Source organism: Dipteris shenzhenensis, chromosome 5, assembly GCF_047967505.1.
Source record: "Dipteris shenzhenensis isolate YYH24624 ecotype China chromosome 5, Dip_SZ_1.0, whole genome shotgun sequence".
Taxonomy (NCBI): Eukaryota; Viridiplantae; Streptophyta; class Polypodiopsida; order Gleicheniales; family Dipteridaceae; genus Dipteris; species Dipteris shenzhenensis.
Window position 1 is genome coordinate 46,310,461 of NC_141600.1, and position 21,720 is coordinate 46,332,180.

General features: G+C 43.5%; 2 protein-coding genes across 2 annotated transcripts in view; both read left to right on the forward strand.

Moving 5' to 3' along the window:
- The window catches only part of LOC147902091 (callose synthase 11-like), a 41,230-nt gene extending 22,320 nt beyond the window's left edge, over positions 1–18,910 (forward strand). Inside the window, exons 2-3 of the mRNA XM_087375160.1 lie at positions 16,306–16,446; positions 18,818–18,910. Of these exons, the coding sequence (XP_087231286.1) occupies positions 16,306–16,446; positions 18,818–18,910 (234 nt within the window). The remainder of the gene's footprint in view (positions 1–16,305; positions 16,447–18,817) is intronic.
- A 476-nt stretch (positions 18,911–19,386) lies between these two features.
- LOC147902092 (callose synthase 12-like) lies at positions 19,387–21,450 on the forward strand. Its single transcript, XM_087374420.1, has one exon. It carries the CDS (start codon positions 19,387–19,389, stop codon positions 21,448–21,450), a length of 2,064 nt encoding a protein of 687 aa, XP_087230546.1.
- The last annotated feature ends 270 nt before the right edge of the window (positions 21,451–21,720 follow it).

The following is a 21,720-nucleotide window of genomic DNA, read 5'->3' on the forward strand; positions in this document are numbered from 1 at the left end:
AACATGGAATAGATTTCTCTGCTGTACCACTCGGAGCTGCATCAACATCTTAGTGGCCTCATGACATTGATAATGCCTCCAAACATGAGGCTATCTATTCTCATTAATTGGCTGCAAATCTGAAACATTTGAGGGAGAGCCATCCTCAACATGTGGCAAGCCATCTGAACTATGAGAAGTAGAAGGGGAAGCATCAGGAGACTCCGTCTCATCATCCTCAAACTGGAAACTGGATGATGTCCAAAGAGGTGTCATTGTATGGTGGCAAGTCTGCACTAGCGGGCTGCATGCACTCATTCTCAGCAAAAAGAACATCTCTACTGATTATTACCTTCCTGGTAGCAGGATTATAAAGCCTAAATCCCCTGCTTTCAGTGCTATACCCCACAAAAATGCATTTGACACTCTTGTCATCAAGCTTTGTCTGATGTGCATCTGGAACCAAAGCATATGCCATTGAGCCAGAAATTCTGAAATGACTAACCTTTGGCTTAAAGCCATACAAATCCTCAAATGGAGTCACATTAACCAAAGCTTTGGTAGGGCATCTGTTCTAAATATAAGTGGTTGTCACAACTGCTTCCCCCCAAAAATCCTTTAAGACTCTCTTGAATTTCAGTATGCATCTCGTCATTTCCATGAGAGTATGATTCTTCCTCTCAGGGAGTGGATTCTACTATGGTGTGTAAGGGCATGTCAAGTGATGTTTAATCCCATGTTGCTTCAAAAATCCCTGGAATGCATGTGACATGTACTCTCCCCCTCTATCTGAGTTGAGTGTTCCAATTCTAGAATTGGTTTGGTTCTCAACCATAGCTTTGAACTCCTGAAACCAATAGAACACCTCAGATTTTTCCTTCATGAGAAAAAGCCATGTGAATCTAGAGAAGTCGTCTATAAAGGTCACAAAGTACCTTGCTCCTCTATGCATGGGAATAGTTGTGGGGCCACATACATCACTATGCACTATCTGCAACACTCTGGTTGCCTTGAACCAATTCTTGCCTTGTTTACTAAATGGCAAGCGATGCAATTTGCCAAGTGCACACCCCTCACACACTTCATTTGCTGGTTGCTGCAATTTCGGCATTCCCTGAGTCATATTATTGTTATACACGTAGGACAATGCCCTATGATGGACATGTCCAAACCTGGCATGCCATAAATTAGCCTGGTAAGTGTTTGCTACACCCAATACCTTCTGATCATAAGGTTGTGCTTGTTGCTACAACCTCATACCCTTTTTTTGGATCCTTGATCCTACATTGGTTATCCTGAAATTTGACCAACATATGTTGATCATGGGCAATGTTTGAAACTAAAATCAGATTTTGCCTCAAATCTAGAACATACCAAACATCTCGGATATGCTTAACTTTCCCATTATCAAGTTGAATAGGAATGTGCCCAACTCCGATGATGTCTTGAGAAGCATCATTGGCACATGTAACCTGTCTGCCATGAACAGGTGTGATGCTCTCAAACCACTCCTCGCAAGGAGTCATGTGCTTAGTAGCACCACTGTCGAAATACCATGTATCACTTGCAACAAGAAGCATCCCCTGATTGATTTTCAACATTCAGATCCCCCTAGCATCCATCTTCTCATTAAATGCAGCAAACACAAAATCTCTATCACCTTGGGCAAGATGAGATTCACCATGTGCATCTGAAGCACGAGTTTTAGTGGGGGTAACAAAATTACTGCTAGAGCTGTCCCTTTGCCTCTTCTTTTCATTGGCAATTCTTTTTTGACACTCTACAATGTAATCCCCTGGCTTCTTGCAATAATTGCATTTGCCCTTTTTCTGACTTTTGCTTGAACTGCTTCCATTCCACTGCTTGGGCTGAGTTGTATGGCTGTGTTTTGGCTCAAACTTTTTCTGAAATTTGCCTTTTCCACCCATGGCAAGCACTTGCTCACCCTGACGAGAGGCTTTGGCAAAATTTGAGCATCTCTCCTCTTCCTGCAACAAAAGCCCAACTAACTCATCAAACGAGAGTGGGGCTGCCCTGAAAACAATGGTCAATGAAGTGACGAATGTGCCATATGAGGGTGCTAAGCTATTGAGAGTAATAGAGCCGAGATTCTTGTCTTCTATTTCCTCATCAATACTTGCAAGGAGCTTGCGAGCTGATCACATAGGTCAGTGATCCTGGCAATATGATCAGTGATGGCCTGGCCTTCCTGCATCTCGAGATCCTTGAGCTGATTTGTCAAGGCAATGGCCCTTGCCTCATTCTTAACATGATATATGTTTGCCAATCTTTCCCATGCTGCCTTTGCATCCTTGCATGACTTGATAGTCTTCATAATGTGCCTCTTCACATTTGTGGCAATCAAAAACATCGCTTAGACACTGCAGTGGTCAAACTTCTTCTGCTCCTCCATCGATGCTATGGGACTAGCAGGAGGGACTGTAACAGTCTGATGTCTGCCTGTAGTCTGACCCAAAGAAGCTGTGTTGGATGTAGATGAGCCTGCTAGCCTCACCTCATCCCCACTAACAATATCCCACAAGCCCTTACCAGCCAAGATGTTCTTAAGCATGAATGACCACAAGGCATAGTTTGGTCCATCCAACTTGTCACCCTCAAACAAATTGCCAAAACTATGTGAAAGAGTTAACATGATGCAAATTGGGATACCACAAGCTATAAATGTACCTACAAAAAGAACTGCAAGTCCCAAAAGTGCAACTGGCTGCAAATGTGCCTGAAAATCCCAAACTAATACTGGCTACAAATGCAAAATACGACTGGCTGCTCTAAAATGCAACTGACTACATAATGTAATCACTGCAAAAATGGCAGCAACCAATCACTGCACTCTGCTGCAATCTGAAGTGCAATCCCAAACTGAAAATAAACAACCCAAATCTGAAAGAGCGCATCCACGAGTGCTCAAATGCATCTAACGAAGCTCAAAAGCATCCACAACTGTAAAGTAACTACAAATGCACCCAACAATGTAGAGTATCTACAAATGCACTTGAGAGTGCAAGAGTATGGGCTGCAAAAACAATCCTGAAGCGAAATACACAGCTCAAAACACTTACTGAAAGTGCACCTTGGCCTGAAACACCTGGAAAACAGTCCATTGACTGTGTGGGCAAGCTAGAAATGATAAAGGAGCTGAAGTGAGCTGTTTGGAGCTGAATGAAGCTATCGGGAGTACTTCTAAACACAATACATGTGTAGAGAAGAGTCTGGAGAAGTATGGAGATGCCTGGAGCTGCTGGAACACACCCGAGAGAGACTGGAGCTGAAAAAGGTCCAGATCTGAGCAAAACGCCCCAAAACAGCTAAAAACTGCTTGGATGGCCTTCTAACAAGTCATACAAGCTCAAAATCAGGTTCCGACAAGTCGTACAGACTCACGGCGCTGTCACGCAACTGTACGGACAGATCCGTATGAACTGTACGGATGAAGAAAAAAAAGAAAAAAAATTCACGTGAAATGGTGCAGGATAGATTTGTTTGTATGCGGGCAGCTCCGAAATTTCAAAAAACATCGAAATTAGACGTCAAAAGGTCAAAAAACAGCCGCTGGACTAGTGGAGCTACCTCAAGCAAAAGCTGAAGAGTTCAATGTGAGAACCAAAAACGCACACTAGAGCACCAAGCTTGCAAGAGTCTGGAAGCAAGCACGAGAATGGGCTCTAGAGACGGAAGTGCTCTAATACCAAATGTAGGAACAAAGTGGAGACAGGTTGTGAACACAAGTGAGCAAGATTGCACACATAAGAAAGCTCCAATAGAAATGTTCAAATGAAACAATACAAGTACTTGGTATATATAGTACCCAAGTACTATCGGTCAACCACAAGGTTGACTTTATGCCTACAACACCATATCTTTGTAATCTCTTACAGTTCAGCAATTCCTCATAGGTCCTAGTTGGATTGACTATTTTGAGCTTGCGCAAATCTACATGGTACATCCTGTGATCAACCAAGCTCGCATAGAATTATCATCTAGAACCGTACTTAATTGATTAATATGAGCTCTCATCTTGAGCACAAAATCTTGGACAGACTCGCCTTTGTTTTGCTTCAATTCACTCCCCTTGGTTCTCATGTCCTCTTCATTAATCTCCTATCAGAATCTCCACAGGAGAGCTTCTGACATGCATACCAATCAAGGAAATACCCAATAAAAAATTGGTTAAACCACTATTGAGAATTTTTAATTAAGTTACATGGAAAAGAATCCATATACTCTTCATCTGTTCTTGTACCATTGATGTGGCAAACATGTAGGAAACTTTGCAAGTGACTGTAAGAATCTTCATCATCTGTGCCCTTGAAATTTTGAAACTTTACCTTGATATTGGAGCTAGACTTGAACTTTTCCATCCCAAAACCTAACTTTGCAAGTGACTGTAAGAATCTTCATCATCTGTGCCCTTGAAATTTTGAAACTTTACCTTGATATTGGAGCTAGACTTGAACTTTTCCATCCCAAAACCCGAGTAGGCAGATCTAAAGCTCAAAAGAACTGACTTGCTCGCTCCCCACCTTTGATCACTTTCATGATTGTGAGGTCATTGTAGACTCCTGACGTGGTTGGTACTGTCGTTACGCCTTAAGGATACAGCTTGACATATACATGTCAGTCAAGTAGGTTCTATATGTGTTGTGAGAGGAACTCGGGCAAACTACCTTAGCTACTCCTCATTCACCTCAGATATATGGTGGTGTCTCTCTCCATCAGAAGCATGCATGTCTTCATGACCATGGATTGTTTGTCCATCAACTGTTCTAGGTTCATACCTTTTTGAACATACTCCTTTAGGAATGATAGCCGAGTACTCCTTCAAGAATGATAGCCGAGTATCATCAAAGACATTCTCATTTCTCTCTGAGTTGGTCTTTGCGTTCATTTTGTTGTTCTACCGAGGAGATGGCCATCTGTTCAAAATCCAAACTCTCTATCGATGAGTGTTCGGATTCTATTTGCCACGATGGGCCTTCACCCGCCAATCTTCTAGGATGCCTCGGCCCAACACCATTGTTCTGACCTTTTGACTTTGCATAGTATTCAACTTCTACTGCTGGGGTAGCGTCGTCGAGTCTCTCTTCTCGTGCTCATCACTCCTGTTGGACAGTTGCTTCTACCGACCTCCTTTGGGCATTGAACTCTGGTTCCGAGACTGCTCCACTTCACATAGTCGGATGCAGCCACCACTACCTCTGGCTCAGATACTGTTCACGCCTGGCCACGTATCTTCTTTGTCTCTCTGAACATGTATCAGCCATTGCTTACGTCAGAATGTAGTTGAAGAGCAATCCTAGTAGTTTCTGTGTTCCACACTCCTAAAGAACCGCCTTCTATTCGAGTATGTGCTCGAGGCACCAACTGCTACTCGCCTATTGGTTGCTTGCCCTGATCAACTGCGCCTCTTACTACAAAATGGATGCTCGACTGTACCACTTCTCCTTGCTCCTAACTGAGGTCGACGCTCAATGACCATGTACTAGTTAGCCTAACCCAAGGCTAACTGGATCCATCGGTGCTCGACCGTCTCCATCGCTCCTTACTCCTAATTGAGGTCGAAGCTCAGTGACCATGTACTAGTTAGCCTAACCCGAGGCTAACAGGATCCAACCATGCACCAATTGGGCAAGATTGAGATGCATCCATGCTCGGGATTCAAACATGGTGTTATATTGGCACACAACCTTTGTTGAGATATCGACTCGATATCGAGCTCCACTCATGATATGCTAGGGTGACCATTGTGCATTTATGTCACCGACTTGTTAGCTGCAGATGCGGTTGGTACACCGCCCATGAATAATAGCTGGATGACAGATATCTTTATGTACTCTAGTTCGTGGCTTAGTTAGTATGCCACCTTAGTTAGCTGGGTTTGGTTTGAGACCCACATATAGGATTTGCCTTGCCACACATCTTGAACCAATTTTTGAGATTATGCATCTCATTCCATGGCCTCCTTGACCCGCTCTATCAGAGACCCTTTCACAATGCTAATTGTAATTAGCTCAACCTTTCTGCGTAGTGCATCCAATGTTGCATTCACCTTCCCTGGCTTATGCTCAATTGTAATATCAAACTCTGCAAAGAAGTCTTGCCAGGACGCTTGTTTTACAGAGAGTTTTGGTTGAGTTTGGAAGTACTTCCATGAAATGTTATCAGTTGCCACCTTTGTGTGCTTCTCGTACATGTAGTGTTTCCATTTCTAAAGACATTCCACCACTACCAACATTTCCGTCTCATGTGTCATCCACCAATGCTTTGTTGCATCTAGTTTTCGAGACTCATAAGACACCAAGCACCCATCTTGCATGAGCACCCCTCCCAGTGCAAAGTCTAATGCATTTTTTTGTATTTCAAATGGCATTCCATATTCTAGGAGTTTCAACGTAGGTGATGAGATCATGATCTCCTTCATCTCACCAAAAGACTTACTGCATTCATGATTCCAATCGAACTTCTCCTCCTTTTGTAGTAGATCATTTAGAGGAACTGCAACTCGGCTATATACAAATGTTCTTTTGGCCTGGCATGCATGAAGATGTAGTGGAATACGCCCCACTTGCAAGTTTGTCAAGGCCAATTGGACAAAAAGGGCAGACAATTTACAGACCATGCAGGTTCCATCAAGGCCATGGTATGTGATGAGTAGGGATGTCATCATTGTGCTCCCCAGATATCATGGTTACACCACAATCATGGTGGTGGTAGACTATTTCTCTAGCTCACTTTATTCCAATCAAATCGCCCATCACGGGCAAACATTAGTCCATCCGTACATGCATATCTTTAAGTACCATGGGTTGCCACTAGCAATTGTCTCCGACCAGGATCTTAGGTTTCTTAGTGACATGTGGACTCAACTCCTCAAGAAAAATTGGAGACGCAGTTGCATTTTAGCTCATTATATCATCGTGAGTCTGATGGATAGACTAAAAAGATAAATCAAACCGCGGAGGAAATTTTGCACAAATATGTTCAATCAGACCAAAAGGATTGGGCACTACACGTGGACATTCTTGAGTTTCACTACAACATGGTGCATTGGAGCACGGGGTTCATGCCATTCAAACTAGCAACAGGAGGTAAATAAGTTATCATGCCAGTGGCTCTTGCTTCTGGGGTCCCAAAGGTGGATGATCCTGATGTAGAGTAGTTCTTGAATCGATGGCAAGAATGGTTGAAAATTACAAAGGAAATTTTGCAAAAGAGTAAACTAGTCATGAAGAAATACCATGATAATTGTACTTAAAGTTCTTTTGGCTTTCACAGCTGAGAAGAGGAAAACTGTTTTCAGCCTCCATCTTTGTGTGTATTCTCCCATTGTGTATGTGAGAAAGCTGCAAGTGAGACTCCTTCCTTCTCTCCCACTCTCTTCACATGGTATCAGATCCCGGTTCGTGGTAAGGAGCTCAAGAAAGCAAACCAAGTTCGCGGTGTCCTAGTAAGAGGACCAGTGTTGCTTTCCTTTTTCGAGTTTGGGAGCAAATCTCTGCAGGTAGCACAGCCGCAAAGTGCAAGAGTGCATTGTCTCAAATTGGGACGCCCTTCGCGGTGTGGCAAGAGGGGCGAGAGGGCAATATATGCTACGGGACCATTTCGGGGCAGTATTTTTTTTATTCGAGACCATTTTGAGGCCCGTTTTGGTGCCGAAAGTTTTTCGCAGGCACTCAAAAAAGCGCCCTGTTTTTGCTGTGCGACCACTATTCTGTAGGTCGATGAAAAGTTGCCGTAAAAATTGCATCGTATGCCTGTGCGTAGAGATATTGGGAGTGACAGAATCATTCTTATTGCCTATTGATGCAACATCATCACTAGGAAGTGACTATGTGGTCAAATACCACTTTTGTCAGTTTTGCAGATTTGCCCTTGTGAGGCAGAAGTTGTGTTTTGATTTCTTTTATAGTTAATAGTGGCATTGCAGAGCATTGTGCTATGGCCCTATTTGATGGAATTAAGGCTCGAATATGGTGTTGCGACTTGGTGGATCCAAGTCGGATCCAAGTCAAGGATTGGATGTTGCACTTGCTTATTAGCTTCAAATTGGGCTTGTTTCTTCTCTACCCATTGTTGGAGTGCTTGAAATTGAGCCATCTCCAATTCAGCATTAGGGTATGGAGCATTTTTACCCCGTTTTTTACAAGTGGATCTGAATTGGAGGTTGAAGTACTTGGCTACTCTTTGCTTGGGAAAGGAGTTGGCACTTGTGCTTTCATTCAGAGCATCTTTTTTGCTTGGATAGGAGCTGATTGCTGGGCCGCCTCTTTTTGTTGCCGCATGATGACATTTACTGGTGGCGACAGAGTGCTTTTGGGCCCTACACATTGTTGATCAACCCCACTAATACCAATTGGAACATCAGGCTTAGCCTCATTTTGTTGTGGGGGTTTGGACTTGAGGGGACAATCCATGCAAGTATGGCCGATGCCATAGTCTCTATAGAGAGTGGTTGGAAAGTAGTGGCCCTACCACATTGGGGGCACTTTGCAATTTGGTGATTCTCTCCACAACCGTAGCACTTGGTGCTCGATATGTTTTTGGTTGAACTTGATTTGCACATACTAGTATCAATCCTTATGCTCCTTTCACATAGTACACTGGGTACTCAGTCTCATATTCAAATCATGGATCCACATCCTCGGCTTGAAGTTCTTGTAATGGAACTATTGGAGAAGGGGGATTTGGTACTCTTACATATTGCTATGGATTTCTAAGTAGCTATGAAGCTTGGATACTTTTTCTATCACCTCTCTGAGTAGTTGTGAAGCTTGGATACTTTTTCTGTCACCTCCCATCATCCCCCTTCCCATCACCTCCAATTTTCCATCATTCCCCCCATATTTCTGTCCACTCCCTCCATCACCACCATTGTTTCCATCACATGCAATCCCCTCCTCCACCACCACTTTTACTGTCACCTCCCATCATCCCCCTTCCCACCACCTCCAATTTTTCCATCCATCCCCCATCTCCCCCACTCAAGGTAATCATCCTTTCTCCCTCCACCTCCCACCACCCTCCACTCGACCATCTCTCTACCTCTCTCTATACCCCACCTTCCTCCACTCCACCATCTCTCTACCTCTCCTACACCTCCACTCCACCATCTCTCTACCGCTCTCTACAACCCCATCTCCTTACACTCCATATCTCCTTTTCCCTCTCCACCTCCCTTCCCCTCCCTCCATGTCCACCACCATCCCCCCCCTTCCCCCTTCTGCCAACCCCCCCCCCTCCCCCTTCCACCACCACCATCAACGCCCCACCCCTCCACCACCACCACCCCTGTTCCACCACCAAACCCCCTAACCCTCTATAGCCGTGTCGCACAGTCGTGCAATGCCATCGGTGGCACTGCCTCTGGCGCAGTGTCTCGGTGGCCATGCTGCACGGGTGCGCAATGCTGTAGGCACCAATGCCACCAGGCGCCATGCCACTCCACCATGCCATCACCGCTGCCACTGTGCCACACGTGCGCGCACCACTGGGCGTCACCGTTATCAAAAAATTTGCCACTCCGTCATCACCATGCAATGGAGAGAGAGAGAGAGAGAGAGAGAGAGAGAGAGAGAGGGAGAGAGAGAGAGAGAGAATACATAGAGAGAGAGAGAGTGTGTGTGTGTGTGTGTGTGTGTGTGAGAGAGAGAGAGGTAGAGACAAGGAGAGAAGAGAGAGACTAACTAGCCCTTAGGTTAGTCAAGCTAACCGTAGGACATTAGATTAGGGTAGGGAGGGGGGGGGAGAAAACGAAGAGAAAACTCATATTTAGTTAGGGATAGTAGATTAGATTAGGTTATCTGATCCTCCCTCTTATACACACACCCCCACCTCAAAAAAAAAAAGAGAGAAGGGGGGTTCTTTTTCTTAAAAGTGTGCATTTTTGCCCCTTCTTCGGGGGCTCGTATCTTAGCTGTTTGAAGGCTAAACTGCACCCAGTATGAAGCCAAGCTTTGCGCATGCAAAGACCTATATCAAACAAAAAAATTTAAGTCTTTTTATCATCGTTTTTAGTCTCAGTAGTCGCCATTATGCAGGCATTGATTTCGACCCGTTGATTGCATATTTTTTGCCATTTTCGAGCTACAAAGATCGAAATCAATTGCGAATTTCAAAGTCAAATGCACCTTAAATTTGGACAAAGACTAGCACCTGCATACTTTTACGAACCTTCTTCTGCCCTCAATGCTCTCCAAGAATTCAACCTCTCATCATTGAGAAGCAGCATGGAGGACTTAAGGGTTGAAGAACAAATTGATAACGATGATCTGCATCCCGCAGATTACTTTGGTCAATGATGCAATCGTAACAACAACAAAAATTGCAGAAGACACTTTGGCAAATTGGAAATGCCAAAGTATAATGAACGAGGGGATCCCGTCAAATTTCTTCAACTCTTCGACGCAGCATGCTATCCTGGGGGCGATCAATCAAATGAAACCAAAGCCGCCTGGGTTTTTATGGCCCTAACCAATAAGGCCACGGAATGGTACCTTGACCTTCTCGTAGAAGAAAGAGCCACAAGGGCACTACTATCTGAGTAGTTTAAAATAAGGTTCCAAACAGAAAGGCTGCAAGATGACCCCACATTGGAACTAGGAAATACATCAATGCGCAAGAAAGAAAAGGTCAGAACATACTTAGAAAGAATGAAAAGATTAATAGCAAAGTGTTTTCCCATCCGGACGATAAGTATCTCATAGCATGGTTTATTCTAGACTGAAAAAATCCATATGCAAGGACATGAAAAAAGTCAGCAACTATGCACATTTCAGCGACGCTCATGATGCTTCAATTGGCATCGAGAATGGCATGCACATTTCAACGACGCTCATGAAGCTTCAATTGACATCGAGAATGGCATGACCAATTCTAACAGTGATAGTGATGACTATAAATCAAGTCATCACGACAAAAAATCTTTAAAGAAGGAAAGCACTTCCAACAAGGATTGCACCACCGAGGACTGAGTGGAAGCCATGGCCCTAAGAGTAAAAGATGAATTGATGTAGGCCATCGAGCAAAATTTTCGTGTCTCTTAGCCACCACATTACCCACAGAGAGAAAATGTTTGGTGCCCATACTGTATGGCCAACCATACAGCCAATGAATACCCAATTCTCAAGAACAGACTAAACCCACTAGATGTGGCTCAACCCCCACGGTTATGGTGTCTATTGCAAACAGAAGTGGCTCAGCCCCCACGGTTATGGTGTCCAATTTGCAATGTTGCAGGGCAAGATGTAAACACCTATTTCTATAATATGAGGGTAGCACAACCCCGGTCCTAACAATACCAACAGCCACCAATCCCAGTATAGAGGCAACTAGCAATAGCACCTAATGCACAAGTGCCACATCTCAACCCCCTCCCAGTGAGGACACAAGTGCCTCAACTATTGAGCAATCCCAATCCTCTGCACTATCCTCAAGCTCCCAATCTTGCTCCAGTAGTTCCGGTGCAATAACTCTAACCTGAAGAGCTGGAATCTCACTATCAATATGAAACAAAATACCCTATGTACTACATGGATGGTGCCGAATGACTCATTCCTGTGTATGCTATTCAAGTAAGGCCCACCACATGTCGAACACCCATCAAGTGTTTCAATTGTGGAGAAAACCACTGCATAGCAAAATGACCACACAAGGGTAACCCCATTACATTTCAATTTGTGTGCAGGGAATGTGGAGTTGAGCATGCTTTGTATGGACTGCCCACTAAGAGCAAAGCCTCAACCAACCAAGGAAGTAAAACCTAATGTAACTATGGGGATGATAAGTGTGGAAAATCGTAGTGTGGCAATACAAAATGTGGTATCACAGCAAGTCTTGATCATAACAAGACAGCTAAAAGAAGCGGCATGGCAAAAGCTCCTTTCCACTCAAAAAGCAAAGAGCCGTCTAGCAAAACAAGCCATGCCAATCCCACAACTTACTAAGACCATGCCTAGCACATCTATGAAAAGTGCCACCCAAGAAGCTAAGGAAGCATACCCCAACGCTGAAGCTAAGAAGGCTCGTTATCAAGCCTTGAAGAAATGGGTACAATAGGAGCAAGAGAAATTTGAGACAGAATGGCAGCACCAGAGGTCAGATCACCTTCATCACCAAGCATTAACACAGTGATTGATCCCAACAACTTCCAAAGGGTAATGGAGCAACAGGTAAAACATCCCCAATTGGATGGTACCGCACTAGCCAATTTGATAAGCTGCCCCGTTATGATTCCAATTGGAACCTACCTTACTGAGAAATTTTTCTACAATGTCGGAGAGTTTAAGGGGATGGATAGAATCTTCACAATACTTTCCCCCACCTGAAGATGAATAAAAGGTTATTTCAGTAAAATTTGGTGCTAAAGATGACATAAAAAATGTAACCATCTTGCTAAAGCATAAAGCCTTTGGCCAATACCCTACAATAGTGGACAGCGAAGCTGGTGTAAAAATTTTAGCAAGAGATCCATATGAAGAATGGGGCCTACTATTAGATATGGTCAAATGCCCCACCCTCCTAGTAACCACCAGTGGTCCAAGGTGCTCAAGTTGTAATGCCCCCATATGAGGAGAAGCCATGTGAGAGCCCGGGACACTGGATGGATCCTGACTTGCATGTTAGATGAGGTCTATCAATGAGACCGTTGATGGTAGAAAGGTGATCTATGTGAGTCTAAGGCAGGGTAGGTAAGCTGGTAGCACAACGAGGCACATTGTCTTGATTGTGTGGGAGCCCCTTGCTCTCGCTAGGATTTGGAGGCCAGCTGGCCCTTGCTCCCAGTTGGGGGGTCCTAGGGGGGCCAGCGGCCCTCCTAGTGGGGGTTCGGGGGCAAGAGCCCCCAAGGCGACGGTATAGGAAATATTCCTTGAATATTCCATGGACGACTAATCGGCTCCACCGACTAGGTTGACTGGTCGGCTCCGCCGACTACATTGATCTGACTACCACCCTCATAGCTATAAAGTGGCGACCTTGCCAGTTCATTGTATCATATCAGATCATATCAAATCTTCTAGCTAGTAGCTCTTCATCTAGTATCTGTCTAGATCGCCATCTAAGCTCCACTGTGGGAGCACACGGGTGGACGGAGCCATCATCTGTACTACATCAGTATTGAAGGAAAATTTTATTCGTCTCCAGTTTGCTGTGTACTCTCTATTCTTTGTTCAGTTTCTGTTCCGCTGCGTCATGTAATTTAACACCTACCTCCGATGCAAAAGGCCACATTCAACATCCACCTAGCCAACCACACTAAAATGAAGCCATTGGGTATCATTGACAATGTGTCAACAAAAATTGTTAGATTAGGTTCTCTCCAATTTACTCTCTCGGGATATATCCCAATATGACACGTGGCATGTCTAGGACTCGCTAAACTATAAAACACCACCTAGAACACATTTTTGACTCACTTTGGCTTCATATTCCAACACCCCCCCATGAAGGCAAGGTGAGAGACTACTAGAATGGAACCAATAACAGAACTTGACAATGACGGTCATCAAAACTATGCATGCCGATCTAGAACTAGACATGGTTCCCACACAATCTCAGAGGCAAGTGAGCATGGCTCAGAGGCTAGTGACCATAACATAGAAAGGTCATCTAGCATGGCTCAGAGACTCATCATGCATGGATGCATGATTAACTCAGAGGTCTAGGAGACCAATGCACCAACATCTTGGAACTCTCAAGCCAGGCCTGATAAACAAATGGACCTATTAATGCCAATACATGGCTCCCACAGTACATCCCCCCTTGGCTTCATAACAAGACATGTTAGGAAGCCACACACCAAAACAGAAAAACCAATAAACTATTACAAGAGTTATAGTTTGGAAAATGTGTTAAAAAATAACCAAAATGGATTTACAAAAATTTCATTTGATATCTTGAAGGTTTTGGTGAAGACTTTACTAAAATCTAATTTAAAAAGAAGCTAAAACAACTCAAAATACTCTAAAGATTAACTAAACATGATGCAATTATTTAAAAATAACCAACTCTATGCCAAAATTATGTAGATAAGTTTCCCTTACAATAGTTGAATTCTTGGTTCAAACTAGATCTGATTTTGCTCAAGAAATGATCAAGTAAATGTCTCTCAAGAATTGCCTAAAAACTTCATTATCGAATTCTTTGCCTTTAGGGTTTGAAATGGTATTGAAGTACCCTAGGTTTGACCAAACTAGGAGCAAGACATTGATTGGACCTATCAAAGTAATTGTGGTTCAGCTAGAACCTATACTTACATTCATTGAGCTTACAAGTAACTTAAGTTCTAGTAACTAGTCACAATAACTAGACCTAACCTAGTTAACGTGTTTAATTTAAGTAACCAAGCTTATGGTAATTGGCCTAGTAACCCTATTGGGTTTGCTTTGGTGTGGCTAAGTTTAGATTAATTGAGGATGATGATGTAGTGGCATTTGAATGATGAAGCTATGGTGGTGAAGCAGAAGATGTTCAAGAGGTTCTAGAGAAAGTAGTAGAGTAATGGTGGAGTAACGGAATAGTTAAGGAGAGGTTTTCAACCCTCCTTGGCTTGAAGTAATGAAGGAGAAAGTAGTGGAGTAATGGTGGAGCAATGGAATACTATCTAAGGAGAGGCTTTCAAGCCTCCTTGACTATTGTGCTACTGTCAGTGATGGTTGAGGTGGTTGTAATTAATTGCTATTGCTAATCTATCTTTGTGTCTTAAGAGTGCTATTCTTTATTTGACCAAACGGGGCTCAAAGCCTTGAGCCCTGAGCTCTTAAAAGGCTCTAATATCTAGGGGATCACACTGAGTAGTCATGTGCTGCCTAGTAGCCAAGACATTATCATCTACTACACTATCTTGTCTTTGGCATGTTGTGCCTTGCCTTGACTTCATTGTGTAATAGCCCACACATCAGTCTATGTATATTGTAATAGTGCAGAATGACAGTGTATGGTAGTCATGTGGTTCTTGTAACTTATACTTTGCCTGTGCGTATAACTATGGGTATGATCATCAAGGTCATCTAGGATACCATGCACGGACATTCCTAGAAAACTCTAAAGCAAAGTACGAACAATGAAGGAGGGGATATATTTTCTCTCTTAGAACACATCTCAACTCTCTCCTTCTCCCGTATCATTATATTAAATTTAAAGAAAATGATAATATTTACATGTTCATCTCTTAGGGTTAGGGTTAGTATTTGTCCCATAAACCTTTTTTGTCCTCTTTGGATAGGTGCTTACCTAGTAGTATCTATTGTAGTCATTAAGAAAGTAGTATCTACTTAGACACATCAATAAAAGTCCCATAACATAATGCATCACAGATAGCTTTGATCATTTCATAACCCCATACATCAAAGTGCATCAAGTCAAGAGCACCTTTTTCTCTAGTTGTAATTTTTCCAAAATAAGCTCTTGCCTATTTGCCAAATCAAAATGCTTCAATGATTGTTGGAATATTGATTGCCATATACTGATTTTTCACCTATATTAGCCATCAAATTTTCACATGTCCTAGCCTACCTTCTTTCATAACTTTTCCAATAAGTTGCTATTATTTTATTTATCTACGATCATGCATTGATCTCCATCAAAGATGATTAAGGTTCTTCTCTATTATATATCCAACTAAGAAGAAATTCTTGCTTTCTTAAAGCATTGTTTAGGGGTACTTAAACCATACTTTGTCTTTTCTTGGAATACGATTTGGTGTATTATCCTCTATGAAAGTTGCATTCTCTGATCCTTCTAAAGGTTTTATGATTGTGAACCGTTCTTTATGACATATCAATTGAGATTTAAATTGGGATAAATCTGCTCCACTATTAACATACACAAATATTGATTTTCATCTTCTATGTTGTCAATGTGATTAGTGCATTGTTGACTATGAATCATTGTTTATGACATATCATGTGGGATGATGCTCCACAATCAATATACCACGAATCGTGATTATCATCTTGTATATTGTTCACATCATAACTGCATTTACTTGAAGCATAAACAATTGATCTAATTCTTGGATGCTTTCAATTAGTATAATTTGCATTATGTTTTTTATTATTTTGGTATAGGAATCATTTTGTTGATTTTTTGTTAGCCATAATAGTTTCATGTCTAGAGTTCATTTTTGTCCTCTACTTATATATTATGTCAATAATTCAAGGTTTTATGCTTCCTTTAGTTTCATTTTGCAAAACTAAGACACTTTGCAATGTGGATGTGGTGGTATAATCTTTATGAAGCCTCAACTAATGTGTCATTGTAATTTAAATTATTTGTAGCCGCAACTAATCCAGCATTGTATTTGCTCAATAGTATCATTGGGAGCTCAACAAAAAACATGATTATTGCAAACCAGGATCCAAGAAGAAGAAACAATACGTAGAGTTCCGGTCTATTTGGAACATCTATCGCAACTTTGATCACATATGGATTGTCTACATCTTGTTACTTGAGGTAATGGTATAAAAACTCAGTGTTAAATTTTACTTAAGAAGAATGAGTTTAAAAAAACAAATGCCCTTTTCCTCAAAAGTTGCAAGTATATAAATTTCATTGTGCCACTCAATTTATGTATACTAGCATCAAGCCCCTGCTCCGCAGAGGAATTCAAGCCGTGGAGCAACTTTAAAGATCTACTCAATTAAGAGCTACTCCACCTGCAAATAGATGTTTTTCCCTTTCGTGATTGCTGATTTTCCTTTTGATTGTTTGTTGTGAACTTGTTGATCACGAGCTCGTCATAGTTGGGCCTGATCAACACGATGGCTTCAACGATGGTAGGTCCAATTCACAAAGCTTGAGCTTACAACCTACATCAATGCACTCTTCGCGAGAGCATTTGCCAAGCTTTATTCTACACAATATCAATAATCCAAGCTCATGCTTGCTCCTCCTTCGGATCATCACAATCACAATTGTAGCTCCTCGCTCTTCTGCTCATTTTCTCTAATCAACAATTGACTTACAGAGATGTCAACCGTGTATCCTTAATTCAGCCTCCCATTCATTTTCCCTTCCTAAATGTGAACGGCGCCTTCCCACTCATGAGGGGACTCCGCTGCAATTATCCATTCCGATTTTTCATCAATGGCTCTTCCGCATTTCCGTCAATGTATGAGGAGAAACCTCCAGAAATTCCACAATTTCATCCAACAATCAAGGCCAATCAAGTGAAAAAGTGTAGAGTTGAACACAATAGGCATACAAAATCTGTGTTGACAGGCAATTCTCTCCTAATCAAATGACGTGAATTGCAAAGTTAAGCATAGTAGGTAGACAAAATCAAGTGTGTTGACAGCAGCCAATGCTTATATTAGTCTTCACAAAATCTGTGAGACGAGCACTTCCCTCCTTTGGATAGAAGTATTCATCTCTGGCCTGTCAGTCTGCAATAACATTCACGTTGTCTAGTCTATGGCTCCTACATGTTGCTATTCTGATAAGCAATGGGCTTTGAATAGAAGGAAGAGTAGAGTCATTCTGATAAGACAAATTGAAGAAGCAAGAACGAAGAATGGGGACTGGCCCCTTGCTAATGCACTCCAAGAATCAGGATTTCACTGAGAGAGTCTCTAGTTTCTTGCCAAATGACCGCGACAATGAGATAGAAAAACCGAGCCAAGACCATGATCAATGAAACCCAGACAAATCTTCTCCATCAATAGCTCAAACTTCCATGTCCTCAAATTGCACATTCGTCAAATGATGGCCTTTCTGACCGAATTAACTCTCCGGAACCCTCTCGGCTTTTGAGAGAGAGAGAAGACGGCATAGTCTTCCGGCAGATACATAAGAAAAGCAATTTCAGCATTGAAGTGCAATCGACGAAGCTCTCCAATTACGCATCCGTTTTGGTCTCATGATCTTGGTCGGAGATAGTTTCTACGTTACTAATTTAGCAAGTAGATGTGTTCTAAGATCCTTACCTCGCTCGATACCTGATGAAACTGTAATGGTCTCGACATCCAAGATGGAATCAATGGCGTTCCAAATAGCCTCTGAATGCTCTGTCAATTCGCTCTTACACTCAGGTTCATTAAATTTTTTGAATACTCAGCAGCCTTGTGCATATCTGAAAGGGTATAAAGGAGGAGGCTCACATGGGAGTCCAGGATGGGAGACGGCTAACCGATTTTTATCCAACGGCTTATAGTCATCTTTGTAATCTAAGGGTTCTAGTTTGTTCCGTGGTCATAACTAATTAGCATCCAATGGTCGACATTTTGCACATCTAATCTAACGATTGAGAATTCCCCAATATCCTCCCTCAAACCTCTCCTTGAATAGAGAAAAATATATTAAAGACTTCTAGTATATTAATTTAATGATTCCATAGCTCCTTAGTGAACCATAACCCCACTCCATAATGTTCCCTTTTCACTTGTATCTCTTTTTTTGTTCTTACAATAAAATTTTCATCTTTTTCTCGCCCAAAAAATAAAAGTATATATGATGAGGAACTGAATGATGTAGCCCATTATGTCCTCCCTTCAAGAAGACATTAGGATTAGCCCATATTGGCATTGTTTGGGCTCAATGGATAATTGTGATAGAGAGATTCCTCCTTAGAAAAATCTATGATTATAATGCACAACGCAAGCACTGCCCCAGGGCAAACTGGGGAGACTTTCCAACCACTTGGCTTAGTTAGAGAGCATGTAATGCCCGTTTTCCAAGGACATCAAAATAGCAAGTTTCTTGTTGCTAGGTTTACAAGTCGAATGTGTAATTTTCGAGCATGTAAAACTGAAATGCATAAAATCTAGTAGACAAAAATCTATGCAGAAAAGGACACTAAATGGTTGTGGTTTTGGCGGTTGGACAGATAATGGCACTGACGGTGTTCGGGGCGGAGCGACGGATGTTGGGCGTGGTGATACTGACGTGGGCGACGCAGCGTCTGCTGGGGCACTACTGACGACATGGACGCAATGGGATAGGAGGGGGGAGAGCCAGAGGGGCCGGATGCTACTCAAGGTGGCCATCGAGGCAACGTGGTTAGTTCTCTTCGTCGTGGTGCTACGTTTATATGGCGACAGCCACGGTGGAGCGTACGTGGCGGGGGTGTTGGCGGCCATGTGTCTCTTTGTGAGGCCCTCCCTCCGAAACCGAATGGAGAACTCCAACAACAAAGTGGCCCGTTTCCTTTGCTGGTGGTTCCAAAATAACCACTTCGTACCCCCCGGCCTCCGTCAACCTCTTCTCCATAGCCTCCTCGATAGCCTTCGCTACTCCTCTTTTTGGCTCCTCCTCCTCTCCTCCAAATTCTGCTTCAGCTTCTTCTTCCATATTCGCCACCTCGTTAACCCCACTCAACAATTGCTTCGCACCTCCTTCGATCGCCTCATCACCTGGCACCGCCCCTTCCGCCATCAAAACCGCTCCACTGTCGCCATGCTCTGGGCTCCCGTCCTCCTCGTCTACTTCATCGACACCCAGATCTGGTACGTGCTCCTCTTGTCCGCCGTGGGCGCCGTCATGGGTCTCTTCTCTCGCGCGGCCATCATCCAGAACGTCAGACAGCTCACCAGGCAGTTCCTAGACTTCGCAGTCAAAGCCCACTCTAAACTGCTCGTTGATAAGAACGTCTCTGCGCAGCGGGACGCCAGGAGCTCGGAAAAGCGGAACGATGATCCTTCCCAGATTATTGGTTTTCCACTCCTGTGGAACAGCATCGTAAAATCAATGAGAGAGGAGGACCTCTTGAGCAATGCAGAAGTCGAACAATTACAGTTTCCACGAAATGGCAGCCCACAGAAAATTGCCAGAACCAACCCCCACAATATCGTCAGCTGGCCACCCATGGTTCTGAGCTCAGGTCTGCACGACGCGATGCAGATCGCAAGACGGGTCTGGAAACGTAGGAACGGCAGAGACAAAGCCCTTTGGCAGGAGGTGTCGAAAGATGAGCGGAGAAAATGTGCAGTCATCGAGGTCTGTAACAGTTTGTTCGTCCTGTTAGAAGACATGATACTTCGGAAGAACGAATATGAGGAGATAATTCAGAAGATTAACAATGGGATTGAAGAAGGCACAATCACGAGAGACTACATCCTGCCTCAAGACAGTACCGAACATCATCTCACACACTCCTTCCCTGACTGTTCGGAGGCATCACCCTCTTCCGATACAATGAAGATCGGCCATTGTCAAGTCAAGGCATCTTGGATTGGATCATCAACCACCTCTCCGATGGACAAGCTCTACTCCGACATCCTGGAACTTCTGAGCAATCTGGAACAAAGTCACGAGCCAAATAGCACCCAAATGGTGGAGGATTGTCTCGAGAAGGTCTGTGACACTCTGCATCCCAAAAAGCGTTTCAAAGTCCAAACGACGGCCAGCATACTGCAGAAGGCTAGCAAAAGTGAGATTTTCCGAAGGCTCAAAGTCATCCTTATTGCTAAAAAGGATCACATTGTCCCACGGAACGTCGAAGCTAGACGCCGCCTTGCTTTCTTCGGCAGCTCTGTCTACATGACCATGCCTTCTCCTTTGCGGCCAGACAACATGAGGCACATGCTCTCCTTCAGCGTCTTAACGCCATTCGACGACGAGGAAGTAATCTACGCTCAAGTCGAGGATCTGACCTCCACGACTCAAACGTCCGGGACAACTAAGCTTCTCGACTGTCTGCGGACCATCTTTGCTGACGAGTGGGAAAACTTCACGGAGCGTCACCATACAGTTCTAAAATCTGCGAATTCTGTCCACCCGGCAGATTGCATGGAATGCAGGCTATGGGCATCGTATCGGGGCCAAACGCTTGCCCGTACCGTGCGGGGCATGATGTATTATCCCGAGGCTCTGAAGACGCTGGCCAAAGCATATGCACAGACGCAACCGGAACAAGCTACTACAAGCTCTGAAATTAGCGCAAGCACTGATCGTGTAGAACGGATGGCGCTGTTAAAATTCACATATGTGGTGGCGTGCCAGCGCTATGCAAAACTCAAAGCCAGCAAAAGCCCTGTGATCGACGACATATCTTGGTTGATGAAGAAATACAGCAAGTTTTTGCGGGTTGCATACGTGGCGGAAGTCGAGGCAAACGGGGGGAAACAAAAGGAGTATTACTCTGTCCTGATCAAATACGACGATGAGAAGCAGAAGCCAATGGAGATCTACAAGGTAAAGCTACCCGGGCCGTTTGAGCTAGGAGAGGGGAAGGCTGAAAACGAGAACCACGCTTTGATCTTCACCAGGGGGGATGCGGTACAGGCGATCGACATGAACCAAGAGCACTACTTCGAGGAGACACTCAAGGTCCAGAATCTGATGCAGGAGTTGATGAAGAAGCAAGGCGAGCAAGTGAGGCCGAGGATAGTGGGGCTGAGGGAGCACATCTTCACAGGGGTGGTGTCGACGCTGGGATCGTTCATGAGCGAGAGGGAGGAGACGTTCACGACCATAACGCAGAGGGTGTTGGCGTGGCCATTGAAGATACGAGTAGCCTGACCCGTCTACGACGGGTTGGAGACCCGCTCTGCTGGGTCTTAAGGTGGGATCTTTAATTTCAAAATAGAAATTCTGAAGTTCCAACACTGGAACAGCTTGGCTTGGCTCACTCAGTGTAATTTTGTCCAACAGCTTTCCTAAAACCCCCTCTCTGCTTTCATACATAAAATTTTGCAAGATTACGTGCATAAAATTCATGAATTTGTTTGAATTAAACATGTTTGTATGCATATCCCCTCTCTGCTTTCATACATGGGATTTTGCAAGATT

Excerpts from the sequence above, each read along its gene's own strand:
- LOC147902092 (XM_087374420.1), top strand. The coding sequence starts at position 19,387 with ATGCTCTGGGCTCCCGTCCTCCTCGTCTACTTCATCGACACCCAGATC.